At 44.8% G+C, this 17470-nt stretch overlaps 2 protein-coding genes across 6 annotated transcripts in view; one reads left to right on the top strand and one right to left on the bottom strand.

The window, feature by feature from the left end:
* The window catches only part of B3GNTL1 (UDP-GlcNAc:betaGal beta-1,3-N-acetylglucosaminyltransferase like 1), a 108230-nt gene extending 105401 nt beyond the window's left edge, over positions 1–2829 (top strand). For 2 of the 5 annotated variants that reach the window (XM_058852158.1, XM_058852162.1), the window contains exon 13: positions 213–346. The gene's annotated coding sequence lies outside the window, so the exon portion shown is untranslated. The other 3 variants (XR_009279032.1, XM_058852161.1, XM_058852159.1) reach the window with 3 other exon arrangements.
* Positions 1–17470, bottom strand: part of TBCD (tubulin folding cofactor D) — a 117018-nt gene that overhangs the window by 1540 nt on the left and 98008 nt on the right. The window contains exons 33-39 of the mRNA XM_058852154.1: positions 17328–17466; positions 11229–11350; positions 10298–10375; positions 4816–4905; positions 4388–4475; positions 2838–2947; positions 407–491 (exon numbers count right to left, since the gene is read on the bottom strand). Of these exons, the coding sequence (XP_058708137.1) occupies positions 407–491; positions 2838–2947; positions 4388–4475; positions 4816–4905; positions 10298–10375; positions 11229–11350; positions 17328–17466 (712 nt within the window). The remainder of the gene's footprint in view (positions 1–406; positions 492–2837; positions 2948–4387; positions 4476–4815; positions 4906–10297; positions 10376–11228; positions 11351–17327; positions 17467–17470) is intronic.

Below are 17470 nucleotides of genomic sequence, written 5' to 3'. Positions count from 1 at the left end.
AAATACTGAGCTGGGTGGGCACATCCAAACTATCTAAAAATATACATTACATATACATATATATATATATATACACACACACACATGCACTTTATGGTTTTGTATGCTATTCATGCACAGAGGCAGTGCTGCAATCCTGTGGTTTGCACACCACCTCCTGTCATCATCTTGCTGTTGAAATGGAGAAGTTCCTGTCTTTTCCCTTTCCCCAGGAAGGGCAGAGGAGCAGTGGCTGCACATCTGTGTCTGGAATGTGGCGCTGCCAGCCTGGAATGCTCTCTGGAATGAGGCTGGAAGGGCCTGAGGCACCAGCTCCAGCCATCCCACGTGTTGTGCAGCTGCCTGGGAACATGCTCAGGGACACCTCCATGAACAAAGCACCCCCTGGAGCACGTTCCCACCTCACCTTGGTCACCAGCTGGGGTCGGGGCACTTGCAGCAGGTCACAGAGGCAGTTTCGTCTCTCCCTCACCACGGGCAGCTCTGCTTCCCTGGGAAAGCAGAGGTTATTTCAGTTAATTCACATCCATCCAACTCCCTCAGTGATCCAGGTCAGCCCTGCATCACAATGGCTCTGTCCTTTCATGCACATTTCAAATGCCAGCAGTTTTTGTTGTGTCACATCTGAAGAGTAATGGACCAGTTTTGTACCACCTTAAGTCAGATAAACCACAAATACCCACCAGATCTGCCACAGGTAACCAGTGGCTAATGAAATGACCAAGACTATTATTTTATAGAGTTTTATATTAAAAACCCTACTTATTTGCACAGCCCTTTTGATTGAAAGTTCATTTAATTGATTCTCTAAAGTTATTGGATTTGGAGAAGACTCTCCCATCCTCTTTATAGAGAAAAAGTAAAAAAGGGTGAGTTAGAAATCACTTCAACTTTTTTTTCACACCTTGGACAATTTATCTTATTTACTGGAAACTTTCCTGTGGCTAAACAAAATCTGTTATTTACAGAGTAATTTGTTTAAACTCTGTATGACACAACTGTATGATAAAAATCTCTGGAGTCCCAACAAGGCAAATACGTGTATCCAGTAATTACCATATCCCTTCAAATTCTCATTTGTCTTCCTGCTGCTAATAAATAGGGAAATTCAGAATTTAGACTGATTATTTTAGCACTGGGAGAGCTTGAGGAAAACAGGCAGCTCACTGTGACAGCAACAACTTCAAATCTCTTTTTCTGCAAACAAATCTACCAAGATAAATCAGTTTTGAGTACATGAGCTTTTTGTCTTTCATCTCAGAGCAATGGCCATAGTGCAGCAGGGTACCCAGGGCTTGCTCCAAGCCAGAAAAAGCCAGGCACACCCTAAAAATGACAGGGTAAAAAGAGAATATTCATTTTTCTGGGGAAGTGTTTTGTTTGGATTCAGAAACCCAGTTATTTGAACTGCCACTGCTTCTCCTGCATCACTGTGAGTGCTGGCCCTGGAGCCATCCCCTGTGACAGCACTCAGCTCATCCTGCTCAGTGCCAGGTAACAAAGTCCTCATGCAATTCCTGAGCAAGCCTGCTCTTAAATGCAGGTTTCCTAATGGAGTTCTGACTCACACCCAACACAATCCTAAATTTCCACGTAAACAAGGAATTGTAACCACAGGCAGAACTGCTGGCAACCACCCCTTCAAACCTGAGACTCTTGTTCTAATTCTGCACTGGAAAATTCAGAAAAAGAGCAGCAGCCGCCCTTCCTAATGATAAACTCAGCTTTCTTTTCACAAATATAAAGTTATTATAAACTCCAGCATGGAAATAAACTGGAAACTGCATAAAAGCCAAACAGTGTAACATGCAGTCTGCAACTCTGTCACCCACCCTTAATGTGTATTTGTTCTTTGAGCTTGTCTGGGATAAATTTATTTCCATGAAATGTCAATGAAGACAGCCATTTAATATAATGACTAAATAAAATGATATATTTTTCTATATTTGTCTGTTCTCTGTGACTGCTGTGCTGGCCCAGGTCTGTGACAAGGAAAAGTATTTAACAAGGCAGCAAAACTAATAAAATAATCATTTATCTTAAAATTCTGTATTTTCTCAAATCTCCCAGCCATGCAACCTTTTATCAATCTGCCCAGGTGATGATAATGAATTTGCAGAAAGGGGAAAATCCAGTGCCAAAATGCTGGTTCCCTGCTCCTGTCACTGCAGAGCTGCTCATGGAATGATTCCTTTGCTCTGAAAGTCACTGGATCATGCTCATGAAGAACAGGACCCTCTTCCCTTGTCCCTGGAAGAAGGTAACAGTACAGGTAAAAGGAGTGAAAAAAATGAATTACATTCTATGAAGTGGTTGTTTAATTCATGCCATCCTATGCCTGGGAAACATCTGAACTGCTCCAATTCCAAATCTCTGCTTGAATACAACGCTTGTAGCATGTTGAGTAATTACATTTCATGGGAGATTTGAGCTGTTCTGCTAATTCTGTTGTTTTCCAGCTTGCAGAGATCCTTCCTTTCCCCAAATCCTGCCAGTGCTCATAAATGCCAAGAAACTGTCTGTACAGTTGAAGTTTGACTGTTTGCACAGCCCAGTCTCTGGTTCATGGAAAACTTCCAAGATTTCCTCCCTTTTTATGTAGTTAGAAAAATATGGGTATTTTACTTTATCTAATGGTGATTTTATACATCCCCTTGCAGCAGGGCCAGTATCCTGGAGAGTTCAGAAGAGAGGAATTCTTGCAGCAGTGCTTTCATGGCCTGCAAGCACTAAAGAGCTGAACCCACTTCCTACAGCTTCCTGCCCCAGCTTTCAAAGGCAGCGTGTTCTGGTGACTGCAGGGCACAGGGGGTGTTTCAGGGCAGCACTGCACGCACCAGTTGGTGTCACTGAGGATGCCCATGGCCTGCTCCAGGATGGCCGGCTCCACCACGTCGCTGTAGGTGAGCAGCATCTCGTACAGCTGGCTCGCCGTCGTCTTCCGGATCTGCGGGAGAGGCAGCGTGGGCAGAGCCCCCAGGGATCCTCCAGCCCAGTCCTGGCCCTGCACCCCCCCAGGAGCAGCCCCTGGGCACCCTGAGGTGTCCACAGCAGCCTCAGGGCCGTGCCCACTCCCTGGGGAGCCTCTGGAGGAAGAACCTTTCCCTGAAATCCGACCCAAACCTCCCCTGGCACAACTTCAGGGCATTCCCCAAGTCCTGTCACTGGTAACCCCAGAGCAGAATCGGTGTCTGTGCTTCCTCTGCCCCTCCTCCTCCTCTCATGAGGAAGCTGTGACACCACTGAGGTCTCCACTCAGTCTCCTCCAGCTGAACACACCAAGTGCCCTCAGCTGCTCCTCACACGGCTTCCCCTCAAGAGCCTTCACCATCCTCGTGGGCTCCTTTGGATGCTCTGATCCACAGGGAGGAGCCCAGAGCTGCCACTGGTGCTGGTCCCTCAGCTGGCTGCTGTCACCTTGTGTCACCTGCCTCTGACAGGGATTTCCTGCACCTCAGGGAATTTCATCTCAGCACCCCACGGAACTCCTGCTCCTACACTCGGTGCAGGATTTCCCATTTCCACACCTCTGTCCCTCACAGGGAAGGAATTCAAACATGTGAGAATGGCCCAGCTTTGCCAAAGGAAGGCAAAGGAATTACAGGGTTATTTCTGGACCCAAATCCCATTGACCCACCTGTAAAAACAAAACACATTTGTGATGTAAAAAACCAATAAACCACAGAACTGAAATGATCTCACTCCATCTCTTACATTGTGTCTCTCCTGCAAAGGATTCCTCATGGAGCAAGAACACACAACATGGAAATGCAACAGAAACCTCAAGTACCAAACTTTGCAGGGTCAGGGGCTCCCAGGTTTGTGCAATGAAAAAAACCCCAAACCTTCCTAAGTCCACACAGATTTTAAAGGACTAAAATAGTGTCATCACACACATGATCTCTTGTACATACTCAGATTTTTGTGTCCTGTTAAGTTATAGGTAAAAGGTAAAAATTCTGCTAAACCTTCCTGCACTGCACCAGCTTTTATCACACCTGATAAAAAAAGTTTATTTTCCTTGAACAGCCCTACTCCAGTGTTGCTACTCTCAGAAATGTCACAGAACTGAGAGTAACTTATCTGGCTGGAGCTTTCAGCACTAAATGGTGCACAAGTCTTCCCAGAAACAAATGGCTGAGGCACCTGCATTGCTCCCAGTTTAACCAGTAAGGGCAGGAGGTGGAAGGGCAGCACGTGTGGCACAGCAGGTACATGGCAGGCAGGCAGCCAGCAGTGTCAGGGGCAGATCCTTGAGAAATAAAGCCTGTTCTCTACACTAATACCTGCTAAAGAGAATGCTGCTTTAATACACTTCCAGTTATTTTTCATTTGTAAAGTATGGTAAAGAACAGAGTTGATAATGTGCAAAGTCTTCAGCACTTACGATAGGAAAGGGATGGCAAAGGAGGATGAACAACTGGAAGAAAACTTTCTCTCTCATGTCTCCTTGAAATTGAATCAGGCCACAAAATCTAGAAAATACCAGAAAAAAACAGATCTTGTGTTATAACTGCACAAGTGCATTTTGAGGATTAGGATGAAGATGGACATTGGGAAAAAGGCAGGGAGGGGAAGCTGTGCTCTCTACAAAGAAAAAGCAAACAATTCCCTTTAAGCATCTTTAGGACTATAAAGGTTTTAAAACTTGAACAACTTTATCAGATCATCCAGAGCTCTGAGACTCTCACAACCTTCAATCACATGTATCTCTGTGTATTTTCCATTTAAATTCTACATGAACCAGACCTGTTACATCTGGCAAGTTAAAGATTCTTCACTTCCTAGGAGAGAAGATTGATTTCATTAACTCACACTCCTATGCTGGAGCGAAGCTTCCGGATGTCTTTGGACCTTCTGATCTCTTCTTTACAGAGGTTGAACAGCTTCACTGGGAAGGGATGGCTGAAAATGGGAAAGAAAAAAAGATGAGCAAAAGGTTTCAGCAGAATTTCAAAGACATTTCATGATTGTCAGGATGCCAAACTAACATTCACTGCAGGGTGGTTTGTGTTTCCCCTCCAGCAGCTCAGGAGAGTTTGGCCACCACAGTCCTGGGCTTTTCATTTTTTAACAAAAGAAGGAAGAAATTACTATGAATTTTTTACATTGCTATTGTCTGTGTGCTGAAGAGTGAACTCCTTTTAGCCAAACAGGTTCAGGGTAAGTGGCTTGCCATGGCTTGTGTTTAAACAGTGTGGAATGATCAGAAATACTGTGTCAGGAATTACATTATCCTATAGCCAAATAACAGTTCCTTAGTCTGTGTATCATCATGGTCATTCCCTAAGGTCTCCAACCAAACTTTACATAAAAGGGGATGAATGTTGTTCTTAACTACTCCACCATTTCACTGCCCAAATTCCTTCAGTGATTCCAGACAACGTAATTAAACACAGGGCTCACAGTTCTATTACGTGTACAGGCCATGAAGCCATCTTTAAATATATTTAACAAATTCTTTTCTCTTTCCACACAGTCTGGGAAACGTGATTCTCACAGCTCTTTCCCAGACACTCGTACAAACACAAGTACTGTTAGTTATTCCAAGGAGCTGTTAAAGAGAAGGAAAGAGGGACTAATGCTTTTATTTCAGTTCAGATTATTTAATCTTTTACTTGCCACACTCAAGGCTGAAGTGCCATAGATGCAAAAGAAACTATTTCATATTTGTCTAGTGAGCACAATAACTCCTAGGCTGTGTATTTTGGAAACCTCACTGCATTGTGTATGGAAAGCAGAAAGCAAAAATAGTAACATTCATTTTCTGCTATCACAATTCAAAGCTGTGAGTAAAAACTACTGGAGAAAGCTGGGTACTGTCATCTGTTGATGGGCAGAACATTTAAAATAAGATGTTTATAGGAGTGCCAAGATGTTTTGTTAAGGTAATAAGCCTTGTTCTGTAGAGTTTTCCAGACAAGAGTCAGTGGTTTTTAATGACTTTTTGAAAATTTGTAATAAAATCCTGGCACATACTGGCAAATAGTGACCTGTTTAAAAAACCTGAACAACAAACCACGGTAAACTGAGGTAAAGAATTCTACACATGGTGGGAACAGCAGCCATCTCCATGAATGAGTCCATGGCTGTCTACAGGTGTGGGTTTGTCTGGGTGGGTGAAGGAAGAGCTCTCTGAATGCTGAGTTCTGTTTTGTCTTACCTTGGTGGAATTTCTCCTCCTCCCACCCCAGTTCCACAAAGCCCCTGTGCAGACAGCTGATTACAACCCCTGCAGTGCCTGCCTGGCTCCCAGTGAATTAGGTGAGATTTAAACTGGTTCAACAACAGGGACATCACTGAGAAGGGGAGCAACAAAGAGAGCAACTGCACCAAGAGCATCTGGAATAAATTTGAAACATGGAACCTCATGAGCAGCATTTTGTGTTTAAAACAGATGCACTTTCCTTTCTCTTGGTTGCCAATTCTGCATTTGCAATAACCAAACCTAACCTATGTGTGATCTCAAATGACTCAAATAGTTTGGCCTCTGTAAAGGAAATTGAGAAAATTCCTTCTCCTGTGTGGGCACTGTGCCAGCAGGAACAGCACAGCACTGGGGAAAAGGGATCAGTCTGGAGTTCTCTTTGCATTCTGTGAGCTGGGCACAGGTGGCACTGCCAGGGCTGCTGCTGTCCCTGCTCCAGGTGAGCTGGGTCCCAGCAGTGCTGCTCCCATCGCCAGGGGAACTGCCACCAGCCACTGCCACTCTCTGCTGCATGGCTGCTCATGCAGGAGCAGTAAAAGTGCTTAAAAAAACAATCCACAGGAGCATGGATACATGGAAATTATCAGCTGGAGATCAGTGGGGACTCACACTTTCTTAAAGCACTGCAGGATCACCCGAAAACACCAGAATACATGGGTGCTTCTGTTGAATGTGTAAACTATGTCCATGTAAGAGAGAAATGCCACTTACTACCCCAGAGAGCACCAGATTCTGAATTGTCATTCCAAGGCTGTTCTGTTTACATGGCACTGAGTATCAGACCCATCTTAGCACACTTGCAAGGAGCCAGCAGTGCACAGGGCTCTGGGCAGCCCCAGCAGCCTGGGGACCCCTCAGCAGCAGGAGCCTGTGACACTCCAATGCCAGCTCTGCCAGCAGCCTCGGCTCACTCAGCTTTGTCCTGCCTCAAGGGACCCCCAGAGCAGCAGGGAGCTGCCAGGTACCTCTGGGCTTTAGGAGCAGCCACTGGTGAGTTCCCAGCAGCCCAGCCCGTGCTGCTGCATTTCTGAGAGCTCTGCTCCGAGGTGTGCCCGCTGCCTGCAGTCCCCAGCCCACAAACTCTCCCTGCACTGGCTCAAGAGCAGCTCCACAAACTGCTCTGGGATGGAATCAGGAGGGTTTGGGCTGTGTGACCACAGAGCTGAGGTGGTTTGGTGGGAGCAGCAGGTCAGTGATGCTGCAGCATCACCCACACTTCAGCCCAGCACCCCCCTGTCCTGCTGCCAGGAGAAACCCACTTCCCTCCTTCCCTTCCCTTCCTAGGCTGGCACAACTTGTGAGACTGAGGAAACCCCTCAAGCTGAGTGGGAGAAGAGCACTTTTCACCCAGAGCAGTTCTCCATTCATGGCACAGGGATACAAACCATTCCTGTCAGCACAGGGAGGGGGAACCTCTCGTGCTGGATAAGCAGGTTTATGTCACAGGTAGGAAATAACACCCTGGAATATGCCCAGCAGCTGTTCCTTTCCCTAAGCCAAGCACAACACAGGAGCCAGTTCAAAGCCTTTTGATGACCCTGGTGACACTAAAGCTGATTCATTTCCAACCCCACAGGACAGGTATTTACCCCACACTCCCCATCCCTGCTGGTTCCACCTCCCTTGAGCACAAGCATCCAAACCACGACAGCAGAGCAGCAACACCCAGGGCTCACTTGTCCTTTTGCAGAGATCACACACCAACCACACAGAGCCTCCTGAACACTGAGCTTCAGCTGCAGAACCACACCAGAAATGTTGAGCTTTATATTCTAAACTGTACAAGCTGTAGGGTGTGAAAAGAGAGGAAAATGCCTGGCAGGTTCTACCTGTGCAAGGCAGGAGTGACACCCTGTGGCAATTAATTTTAACTGGAACCCTCACTAGGGTTAAACTGATCCTGCTCCTAATCCTGGTTAAATTAAGCACTGTTGGATATTACCTATTCTGGACTGTGGATGTTTTATTAGAAAACAAATGTGTGGGAGAGTACAAAGTTTCCATTTCAAACTTCAAAATGCATTTGCAAACACTTTTTTACAATACAACAGTTGCTTATTTGGCAGCTGCTTTAGGTATAATCCTGATGCCAGACATCCTACGTGCCAATTCCCTTGCTAAAACTCCATTCAGCCCAAAGGTAAAAAAAAATAACGAGGGAAGGAAATTAAATGGGAGCTGAACATCCCAAGGAAAAATACAAGCATGTATCTCATGTATCTCAGCTTGGATTTCAGGCACACTCTGCACAAAAGCACCTGACCCTGCAGGCACATGTGGCCTCTCCATGTCACCAAGCAGTGCCTCTATTTTCCCACCCACCCTGTGATTTCTCACACATTTCTATGGAGGCTGCTCTGGAAAAGCAGTAAATGGTTCCATTCCAGAGACCAGACCCAAAGTCAGATTTTTCTGTGCAAAAAGGAGTTGGTGGCATCCAACAGCAGGGGCAGGCAGGAAGGCCTTGGAGCCAGGATCAGTGGATCCATCCCTAACTACACCCAAAGGACTTACCAGAGTAACAAAATGCAGACATTCCATGAAATGGAATTTTGGGCTTTCCCACCGTGTGTTGATCCATGCTCAGAGCATGGCAGAGCCCTGGCTATTCACCTGGCTCCCTGTGAAACACCCACAGTAACTCACCCATGGCCAGCCCTGCACCAGGAGGGCACCTACATTCCCAAAATCTGCCACATGCAGGAACTGAACTCTCCATCTTTTAATTGTCTTCCAATTCCCCACTGCTCTGTATGAGCCCAACTCCCTGGGCTCTGAATGGTAACAAGTTCTGCACTCCAGGCCAGCATTTCACTCCTTTGACATGAGCATGATCCACTTGGCTGCTTCATTGTTAATTTTCTTTTTTTCATCATCAAACTGGAGGCAAATACATCTGGATCAGCTTCAAAATCTTTCACCCCGTAATAGCCCTGGATTTTATTTCAGGTCTTTTACACAAAGCATCACAATGGCACCACAGGGTTGAGTCTGAGTCACTCACACAGCAAAGGCATTGCTGCTACCACTTGGTTTCTGTTCAGTGACCTGGGAGACAAGACTTTGACTGGAATTTCCATCCACAATCTCTCACCTTCCCCAGCAGGGATGACTGGAACCCATGTGGAAGCCCCAGATCACTGGCACAATTACCAAACTCAACAAGTAATATTCACTCCATCTGTCTCTGACTCACTTTAAATTCCCATTCAAACAGGGACTGCCAAATACAATTTAAGAAATATTATCTAAAACCACACTTCAAGACAAGAGTGGGCTCAATCAAAACTTTCAGAATGATGAAGGCTTTTCAGATTTATCTGCTGTGCAACTCTTGAATCAACAAGTTCCCAATCCAGGATCTGTCCTTGCAGGATCTATGTTGCACAATTCTGTAAATACCTGCAGATGTGCCAAGATGCTGCCTGGGAGAGCTTGTGGAATAGATTTTAATATTACTGAAATTAAAATCACTCTTTTCTGAAACATCTGCAAAACCCCATGATTTCACATTGGAATATCTCACTCACATTCATCTGTTCCTAAACTGAACACTTTCCACAAGACTGAGCTCAGGGTGGAAAAGCTGGGACATGCTATTTTTATTATTCTTATTAGGATCTTAATTAATATCTTTGGAGATATTCACATTAACCAAAGCAGTGGGACTGGGGGAGCCATAGCTTGTGGGCACAGAGGGTTCTGCAGCACCACACAGGGACACTGCCAGTGCTCAAGGCTCCCAGTACAGCAAGGAATGTGCTCCAAGCAGCAGGGATTTAGGAAGCTGGAAAAAGAAAGAATAGATCTGATACTGGTCCAAGAATGCCAGGTGAAACATGCAAAGTGCATTTGATGAACGTCCTGGCTGTCAAACAATGAACAAATAACAAACTTCTACACAGACACGAGTCAAGGACTTTATCAAGAGCCTTTCAAGGCTGTTTGTCCCACTTCAGGAAAGTTAAAGCACTGCAATATAGACTCACACTTGGAGCCCTGTGCACCCCCCAGAGCAGCAGCCAGGGCAAGACTGAAGAGCCCTGTGGTGCAGTGGGAAATAAACCAAAGAGACTTCCAGCAACTTACTTCTCCTGCTCAGTGAACGTATCAAAACAGCCATTGGCCAGCATCTGGTCCAGCATTGCCAGCAGAGGTACAGACACCCTGAGGAAAGAAAGTAATTCAACAAGGTAAATATACTTCTTGGCATACAGACAAATGCTATTTTTAATCAGAAGCAAAGCAAGAAACTTCCTACATACCTACACATAGGTAAATTAGAACTCTGATTTCCACAGAGGAGAGTTGCTCAGCTCCTTGTATGTGTTGGCTGAACGGGGACATCCCCTCCCAGCCAAAAGGGAAAATCCTAATTAATAACACACCTGCTTTACATTTGCAGGGTCCCAAAAACACAATGGACAGTATAAGAAAATATTCATCTGCTTTCTAGAACATAAACAATATATTCCACAGACTGTATCAGAAGTTACAGCACCAAATGATCCAACACATGTCAGCTGGAATCACCATGGCCATGTTTTCAACACTTGAGACAAGAAACAAAATAAAAATACAGTAGTGACAAACAAGGGGGAATGGCTTCAAACTGAAAAAGATTAGGTTTAGATGGGATATTGGGAAGAAATTCTTCCCTGTGAGGATGGGGAGGCCCTGGCACAGGGTGCCCAGACAAGCTGTGGCTGACCCTGGATCTCTGGAAATGTCCATGGCCATGTTGGATGGGGCTTGGGACAGTGGAAGGTGTCCCTGCCCATGGCAGGAGACAGGAATGGGATGAGCTCTGAGCCTCCTGCAACCCAAACCATTCTACGATGTAAAAACTTGAATACGCAAAATACTTTGCCATCACTCCTTGGTTATGTTTTACCACAGGTCCTGCTGTACCAGACAGCTCTGTTAAAGCAAAAACACATCCCTTGGGCATTCACTAGAAATGTCACACATCTGACTTCCAGAAGCTGTCAAAGGGAAAAGAGCCAAGGAAAACCATTACCGGTCATTCCGCAGGTTGTCCTCAAAGACCTTGAGCAGCGTCTCACAAAAACTCTCCAAAGCACTGGGGTCCCTCTGGATTTTCCTCATGTAGTCAAACAGGCTCTGGGCAGAGTATCTGAGCTGCAACAGAAGGAGCTCCAGTGAAGGACAGGGAAAAGCCACAGGCACACCCCAACAGGGGCTCCAGGAGTGCCCTGTCCCTCCCAGCTGAGCACAGCTGCACTGGGAACTCCTCCAGCAGCAGCCACCTGCAAGGATCAGTGACAGCAGGACCAGGGCTATTTTACCTGCACTAAACCATTTTCAAGGAAAGTTGGGTTTTTTTTTTTTCCTAAGTTTGCTACTGCAGGACAAAAGACCACATTAAAAGCTCATTGTTTTCTTTCTCTCAAAATAAAACATCCTCAAAGCACTATGATTATCCTGCTTCACTTCAGATAATAATAATGCTGTTATGACTCTGAAGGTGAAGGAGCACACCAGGACTTCACCAAGCAGTATTTATTAAACAGCTGAGGGGACTGTACCATGCAGACAAGCTCTTGGGCCACACAAACCATCAGCAAAATCAGGTTAAAAATTACACACAACTCAGAGAAATACTGGCTGATGGTTTAACTGCACGAAGTTCTCCAGCCAGCTTAGCAGGATGGCAGAGGAGGGCTCAGTGCTGCTGCTCAGGGCTCAGCTGGACACAGCCCAGGGGTCACACTGGCCCTGAACCAGCATCACTCAGCAGCTCCCCACAGTTCAGATGGGATATTGGGAAGAAATGCTTCTCCAGGAGGGTGGGGAGGTCCAGAGCAGCTGTGGCTGCCCCTGGATCCCTGGCAGTGCCCAAGGCCAGGTTGGATGGGGTTTGCAGCAGCCTGGGACAGTGGAAGGGGTCCCTGCCATGGCAGGGGGTGGCACTGGATGAGTTTTAAGGTCCCTTGCAGCCCAAACCACTCCCTGATTCCATGATCTCCAGGAGCCACAGTGCTTGCCAGGCCAGCTGCTCCCTCATGGACCTGCAGAGTGGGATGGGAGCAGGCACAGCCTCTGTGGGAATCCCCTTTTCTTCATAGGCCTGACCATTTTATCAAGGAAAGAAAATAAAATACTGGATGAGGATGAGAAACGTCACAAGTGTCTTCCCAAAAGCAAATGAGAGGAATCTCTATTTAAACAAATTCTTTTTATCTAACAAAGCTCATATCAGCAACATTTATGGGTTCCTCAGTGCCCAAAAGAAACATTTTAGCCTTAGCTCAAAACTCTCAGCTATTTTCCCAAAGCTTCAGCCTGCAAACAGCACGGCCCAGCAATCCTGGGAAGCAGCACAGTCTGAAACCTTAACACTTTGTTCTGTACTGAAACATCCTGGGCAACATAAGAGTACAAATATTTCTTTAAAAAGGTCAAACAATTTGGAGAAATTATTCAGTTACTGAGTTTGAGAGTAACAGCCAAATCTCAGTAAAATCTGTACAAGGCAGCTGCAATGAACTGAACCCAGTGTGGCTCTTTCACACTCCTAAAGTGACACTGGTGTGTGTCCCAGTGTGCCCAGTATAAACTGGGTCCTGACACTGAAAGGTCTTCACAGGATATACAGTTGAAAGAGATATTTCCTGAAAATTCAAAATCTGCTTAATTATTATATACTCCCCTTTAAATCAATCTGTGCATTTAAGACTATTATAAATAAAGAAGAATTATTTTGTCTTAACACCTTCCAAGAGCAGAGATCAACAAGCAGAAGAAATCCCACCTCAGAAAAAAAATCTTAGGTGGTGTCATTTTCTCTCCTATTTCTTTTGTCTCTTAAACTTCCTCAGAGATCTCACATCATTTTTTCTGAAGGAAGCTGAACAACTCAGTGCTTTCTCTGCACATCCAAAGGACTTGAAAAGGCAAGAAAGGACATGAAAGTAAAGGGCAACAAGCAGAGCTCCAGGTGGGGTGCTCCAGAGCTGTGCCAAACCAAAGCAGGATCTCAGAAACACTGGAGAATGAGGACAGCACAAGGAATTAAACAATACAGAAGCACAGGTGTGGATAATCCATCATGTAACTGCTTGGGAGATTGAAAATTGGGATTTTTTTCCCAATCCTGACAGAAACTTCAGCACAACAACACGACATGGACAGGCTAAATCCTCATCTCCTCCTCAGGTGAGCTCCTTTAGTCCCAGGCTCAGTATCTGAGCTGTAACCTTAACTGCTCCTGAGTCTTTGCAAAGACGATTATTTCCAAATGTCTTCCTCATCTCCACAGAACACAAATTCACACCACATCAAACGTGTGACATTTACCTTTCCCTGGGGTTCCACGAGGACTGGGAAAGGAAATTAGGAGGGTAATGGGCTGGAACTGGGACAACTTTGGATACAAATGTGAGAGGAAGCCTGAGAATGACCTTGTTCTTATGAAACAGCAAAACCAGGGTTTGCCAAGGCGTGAGTGCCCCAGCACTGAAGGCAAGAGCAGATCCAGCAGCGAGAGGAGATGCACGATGCAGAGTGCTCAGAGGCACCTTTCACCTGATGCCAGAATCCAAATCCTGAAGATTTAACCTCCTGAACCAGGGCACCCTTCACCTGATGCCAGAATCCAAATCCTGAAGATTTAACCTCCTGAACCAGGGCACCCTTCACCTGATGCCAGAATCCAAATCCTGAAGATTTAACCTCCTGAACCAGGGCACCCTTCACCTGATGCAGAATCCAAATCCTGATGATTTAACCTCCTGAACCAGGGCACAGGTAGGAGCAAGTGCAGCTCCAGCAAGGGAGGCACTGGCAGCTCTGGGCAGGTGCCTGGAGTGGTTTCCACACAAACCTTCATGAAACCATTCCCAGTCAGCTTTGCAGAACAGAGGTACAGCACCCCTAAAATCAGTCTGGGGCAACAGGTGGGACTGATATGGTCAAAAATAATTAGCTAAGGCATCCAGTTTGTAACAGAGCATCTGTTACATCCTAAATCTCAGCCACCCATCAGTGATGAAGACACCTGATCCACATCCAAGGGCTCTGGTTTGTACCTTGCAGCAGTGATACCTTACATGAAGTAAGAATATCATAATTCACAGAATTTTTTTTCTGTAAGAAAAGAATGCCTGGGATTATTCTCAAGTGTATTTTGCTCAAGAACTCTCAACCTCCTCTTTTCTTAGAGGATTTTGGGCCTGTTTCTTCCACCAAATATGCATTGATTTGCATACAATTTGTCCCAGTAACCAGATGTTTTAGAATATCATCTACTAAGCTCCCAATAATTTTGTTTGTGAGATCTAACACAGTAACACATCTCTGGTACTGCCTGGGAGGAACTTTAAGAGTTCAGAATATGTTGTTCCCTTTTTTTAAAAAAAAAAGGTTTTACTTACAATTTCTATACCATTTTAAGATACAATTTTCACTCTTTAGGGGGGGAGGGGAATCACGGGACATTCTGTGCTTCAAAAAAATTTTTGAATGTAATGTAGTTCAACAATAATGAAATTATATCAAAATTATATCCTGACCCCTGCAATTGCAGGGTTTGTGCACTGGAGAAAGACCAGCATTGTACATCTGATCTGCACAGACTGAGGGGTTTTATGCAGCCATAAGAAATATGCATCACTGTGGGCCAGATGTATAATTAGAAGATTCTTTTACACAGAGAAAGTGCCCTTTGAACCATGGTGATGGAGCAGAGTGCCAAATCCCACAGGGAATGACATCTTCTGTTTTTCCAGATTACTTCCAATGCTTGAGCTACAATTCTTCCAGCAGCCCCACTGCCACCAAAACACTTCAGAGACCCCACACGGCTCATTCCAGAAAATCTCTTTAAAAAGCCAAAGAACTACTCTTGCTAAATATACTGCAGAGCAATTTTAGCTGCAGCCAAACTGCCACTGACCAGGGAATTACAACAGAGCCTTTCTCCTGTTAATTCCCTGAGATGACTAAAACACAAACTGACATTTGAACTCAGATTATCTTGCAGTATATACAAGAATCTTCTTTCTAACTTCCATGTCCATGTGTGTATGTGCACAGATATTTCTGAAGTGAGAGAGGGAAGAGAACACACACATTACTGCAACAACACATATTCCAATAATCCTTTTCCTCCATCCAAGATTTTAAAAAGCTGCTTCTTTCATATGGATTTAATAGGATTGTTCTTAAAATTTTCTATCAATGTTTTAAATCACACTCTGGATATTGAGCAAAGAATGCTAGAGGTTTTGTCAGAGTAGTTTGAATACCAGTCATTGTAAAACACATCAATTCTAATTTCTATATCACATTTTAGATATTAAAATTAATTCACCACACACATATATCCCCAAGTGTAATTCCCTCCCTCGCCTTTCTAGCTGACTCAAGAGAGAATTAAATCATCTTCTTTCTAAAACTCTCAAGAATATTTAGCCAGAACAAGCCTTGAGTGTTAAAGGAAACTGGAGGACCACAGACAAGTTAACATTTCACAATTTAAGTTTCCCTTAACACACTGGAAGATGGTAACAAGGGAAGGGAGCTGCATGTAACTAAACTGCTCCAACTTTTCATAACTAAATGCAACTGGGACTTAAAAAAAAAAAAAAATCAAAATATTGAATAAGAATTTTCCTCTGACCCCAGCTAGCAGCCAGAGTGTCTGTTTCTCCAAAACTTTCCTTCTTTTTATACTTAGACAAATAACTTTGGTTTTGGTGGAGCCTCCTATAATTAACTGTGTTTGACTGAAAGCTGAATTTCATGTGTATGTTTGCTATTAAAGAAATCTGTTAAGAGTTATTGTCTATCTGATAATTACTGTCACAAACCAACACACACATGTTTTCAAAGTTTTAAAATAGCTGTTGCCATATAATTAGTTGCCATTTTAGAAGCATTAAAATGCTCAGAATTGGTTTAAATACAGGAGACTGCACAGAAACCGAATACTCTGCTCCATCAGACCCAAAGGCTCACAGACATCTCTTGAACCCACAGCACCAGGCAAAAAAACATCACTTGGGCAAGTTGTGACTGACAAGGGGAAGCCATGGGAGATAAGCTCCAGGTGGTTTTAACTCCTTCTTTCTGTGACCCAGCAGGAGCTGTTTGTTCCCCCTCCACAAAAACTCTGTTCCTCAGCACTTTTCACTTTTCTACCAGTTTTCTTAATTTGAGATGGAAATCTTAATTAGAAACACTCTTAACCACTGTTGGGGTGGTGACTCACAGCCTCCTCCTCCTCCTCCTCCTGTTACAGGACCAGTGGGATTTAAAGACTTAACTGATAGTCTAAAATATTCTGTTACTGGTCTGATATTTCCCTGTGGTGTCATATTGAACCATGTCCTTACCCCCAAAAATGCCTTCTTATTTTACATCTTTGGCTACAACAAATCAAAAAACATTGTAAGCCAAATATCTGGAAACCAGGAGTTCTGAAACAACCAATCCAAGCTGTCATAGAAGTGCAGAAGGATACACTAAAATTGTAAGAAAGTAGGGAAAAAATTGGCAGCATAGCAGACTGCCAAAGCCAGTGATAAAGAGATTGTTCATGCCAGAAGAATGAAATAAGGGTTGCAAAGCTCAGAGGATTGAGACAGACATTTGAATGATACTTCTTTGTAATGGAACTTCTGACATCTCACTGGTATTTTAGTAGAAAATGTATCAAAAATAATTAAGAAATGAAACCTGGGCATAGTGTTAACACCTATTGACAACTACCAGTTAACACCTTGCACCAGGTGACAAATGAACTGGCTTTCACCTCATTTCAGAAGAGCAATCCCCTCTGGATTGCACTGAGCTGAGGGGCTCTGCTTGTGATCCCAGCTGGGAGGGTCAGCACAGGGCTGGGATTTGGCTGGAACTTGGCTGGAATTGGGCTGGAACTTGGCTGGAACTTGGCTGGAACTTGGCTGGAACTTGGCTGGAACTTGGCTGGAACTCTCAGGTCCTGCCAGGCCAGGAGAGGAGAAACCAAGCGCCCTCACTCCTTGTTCCCCGTGAGCTCAGGGGAGGGAAGGGAGCAAGTCGAGATAATGACACTTTTCATGTGAAAGACAAGAATCCCAGCAGGTCTAAAAGCAAAGAGGAGTGGTGCTCTCACCGTGGTCTCTGTCAGGCCCCCCACAGACACAGAGAGCCCCAGCAGCACGTAGTACTGGTAGGCTGGCAGCCCCAGCAGCTGCGTGACCCGAGGGAAAGCTTCTGACGCCACGTTCCAGTTCATCGTCTCCTTCTCCGACCTGA

This window comes from Poecile atricapillus, chromosome 17, assembly GCF_030490865.1.
Source record: "Poecile atricapillus isolate bPoeAtr1 chromosome 17, bPoeAtr1.hap1, whole genome shotgun sequence".
Taxonomy (NCBI): domain Eukaryota; kingdom Metazoa; phylum Chordata; class Aves; order Passeriformes; family Paridae; genus Poecile; species Poecile atricapillus.
Note: the sequence above shows the minus strand (reverse complement) of the source record. Positions and strands in the feature narration are given on the sequence as shown.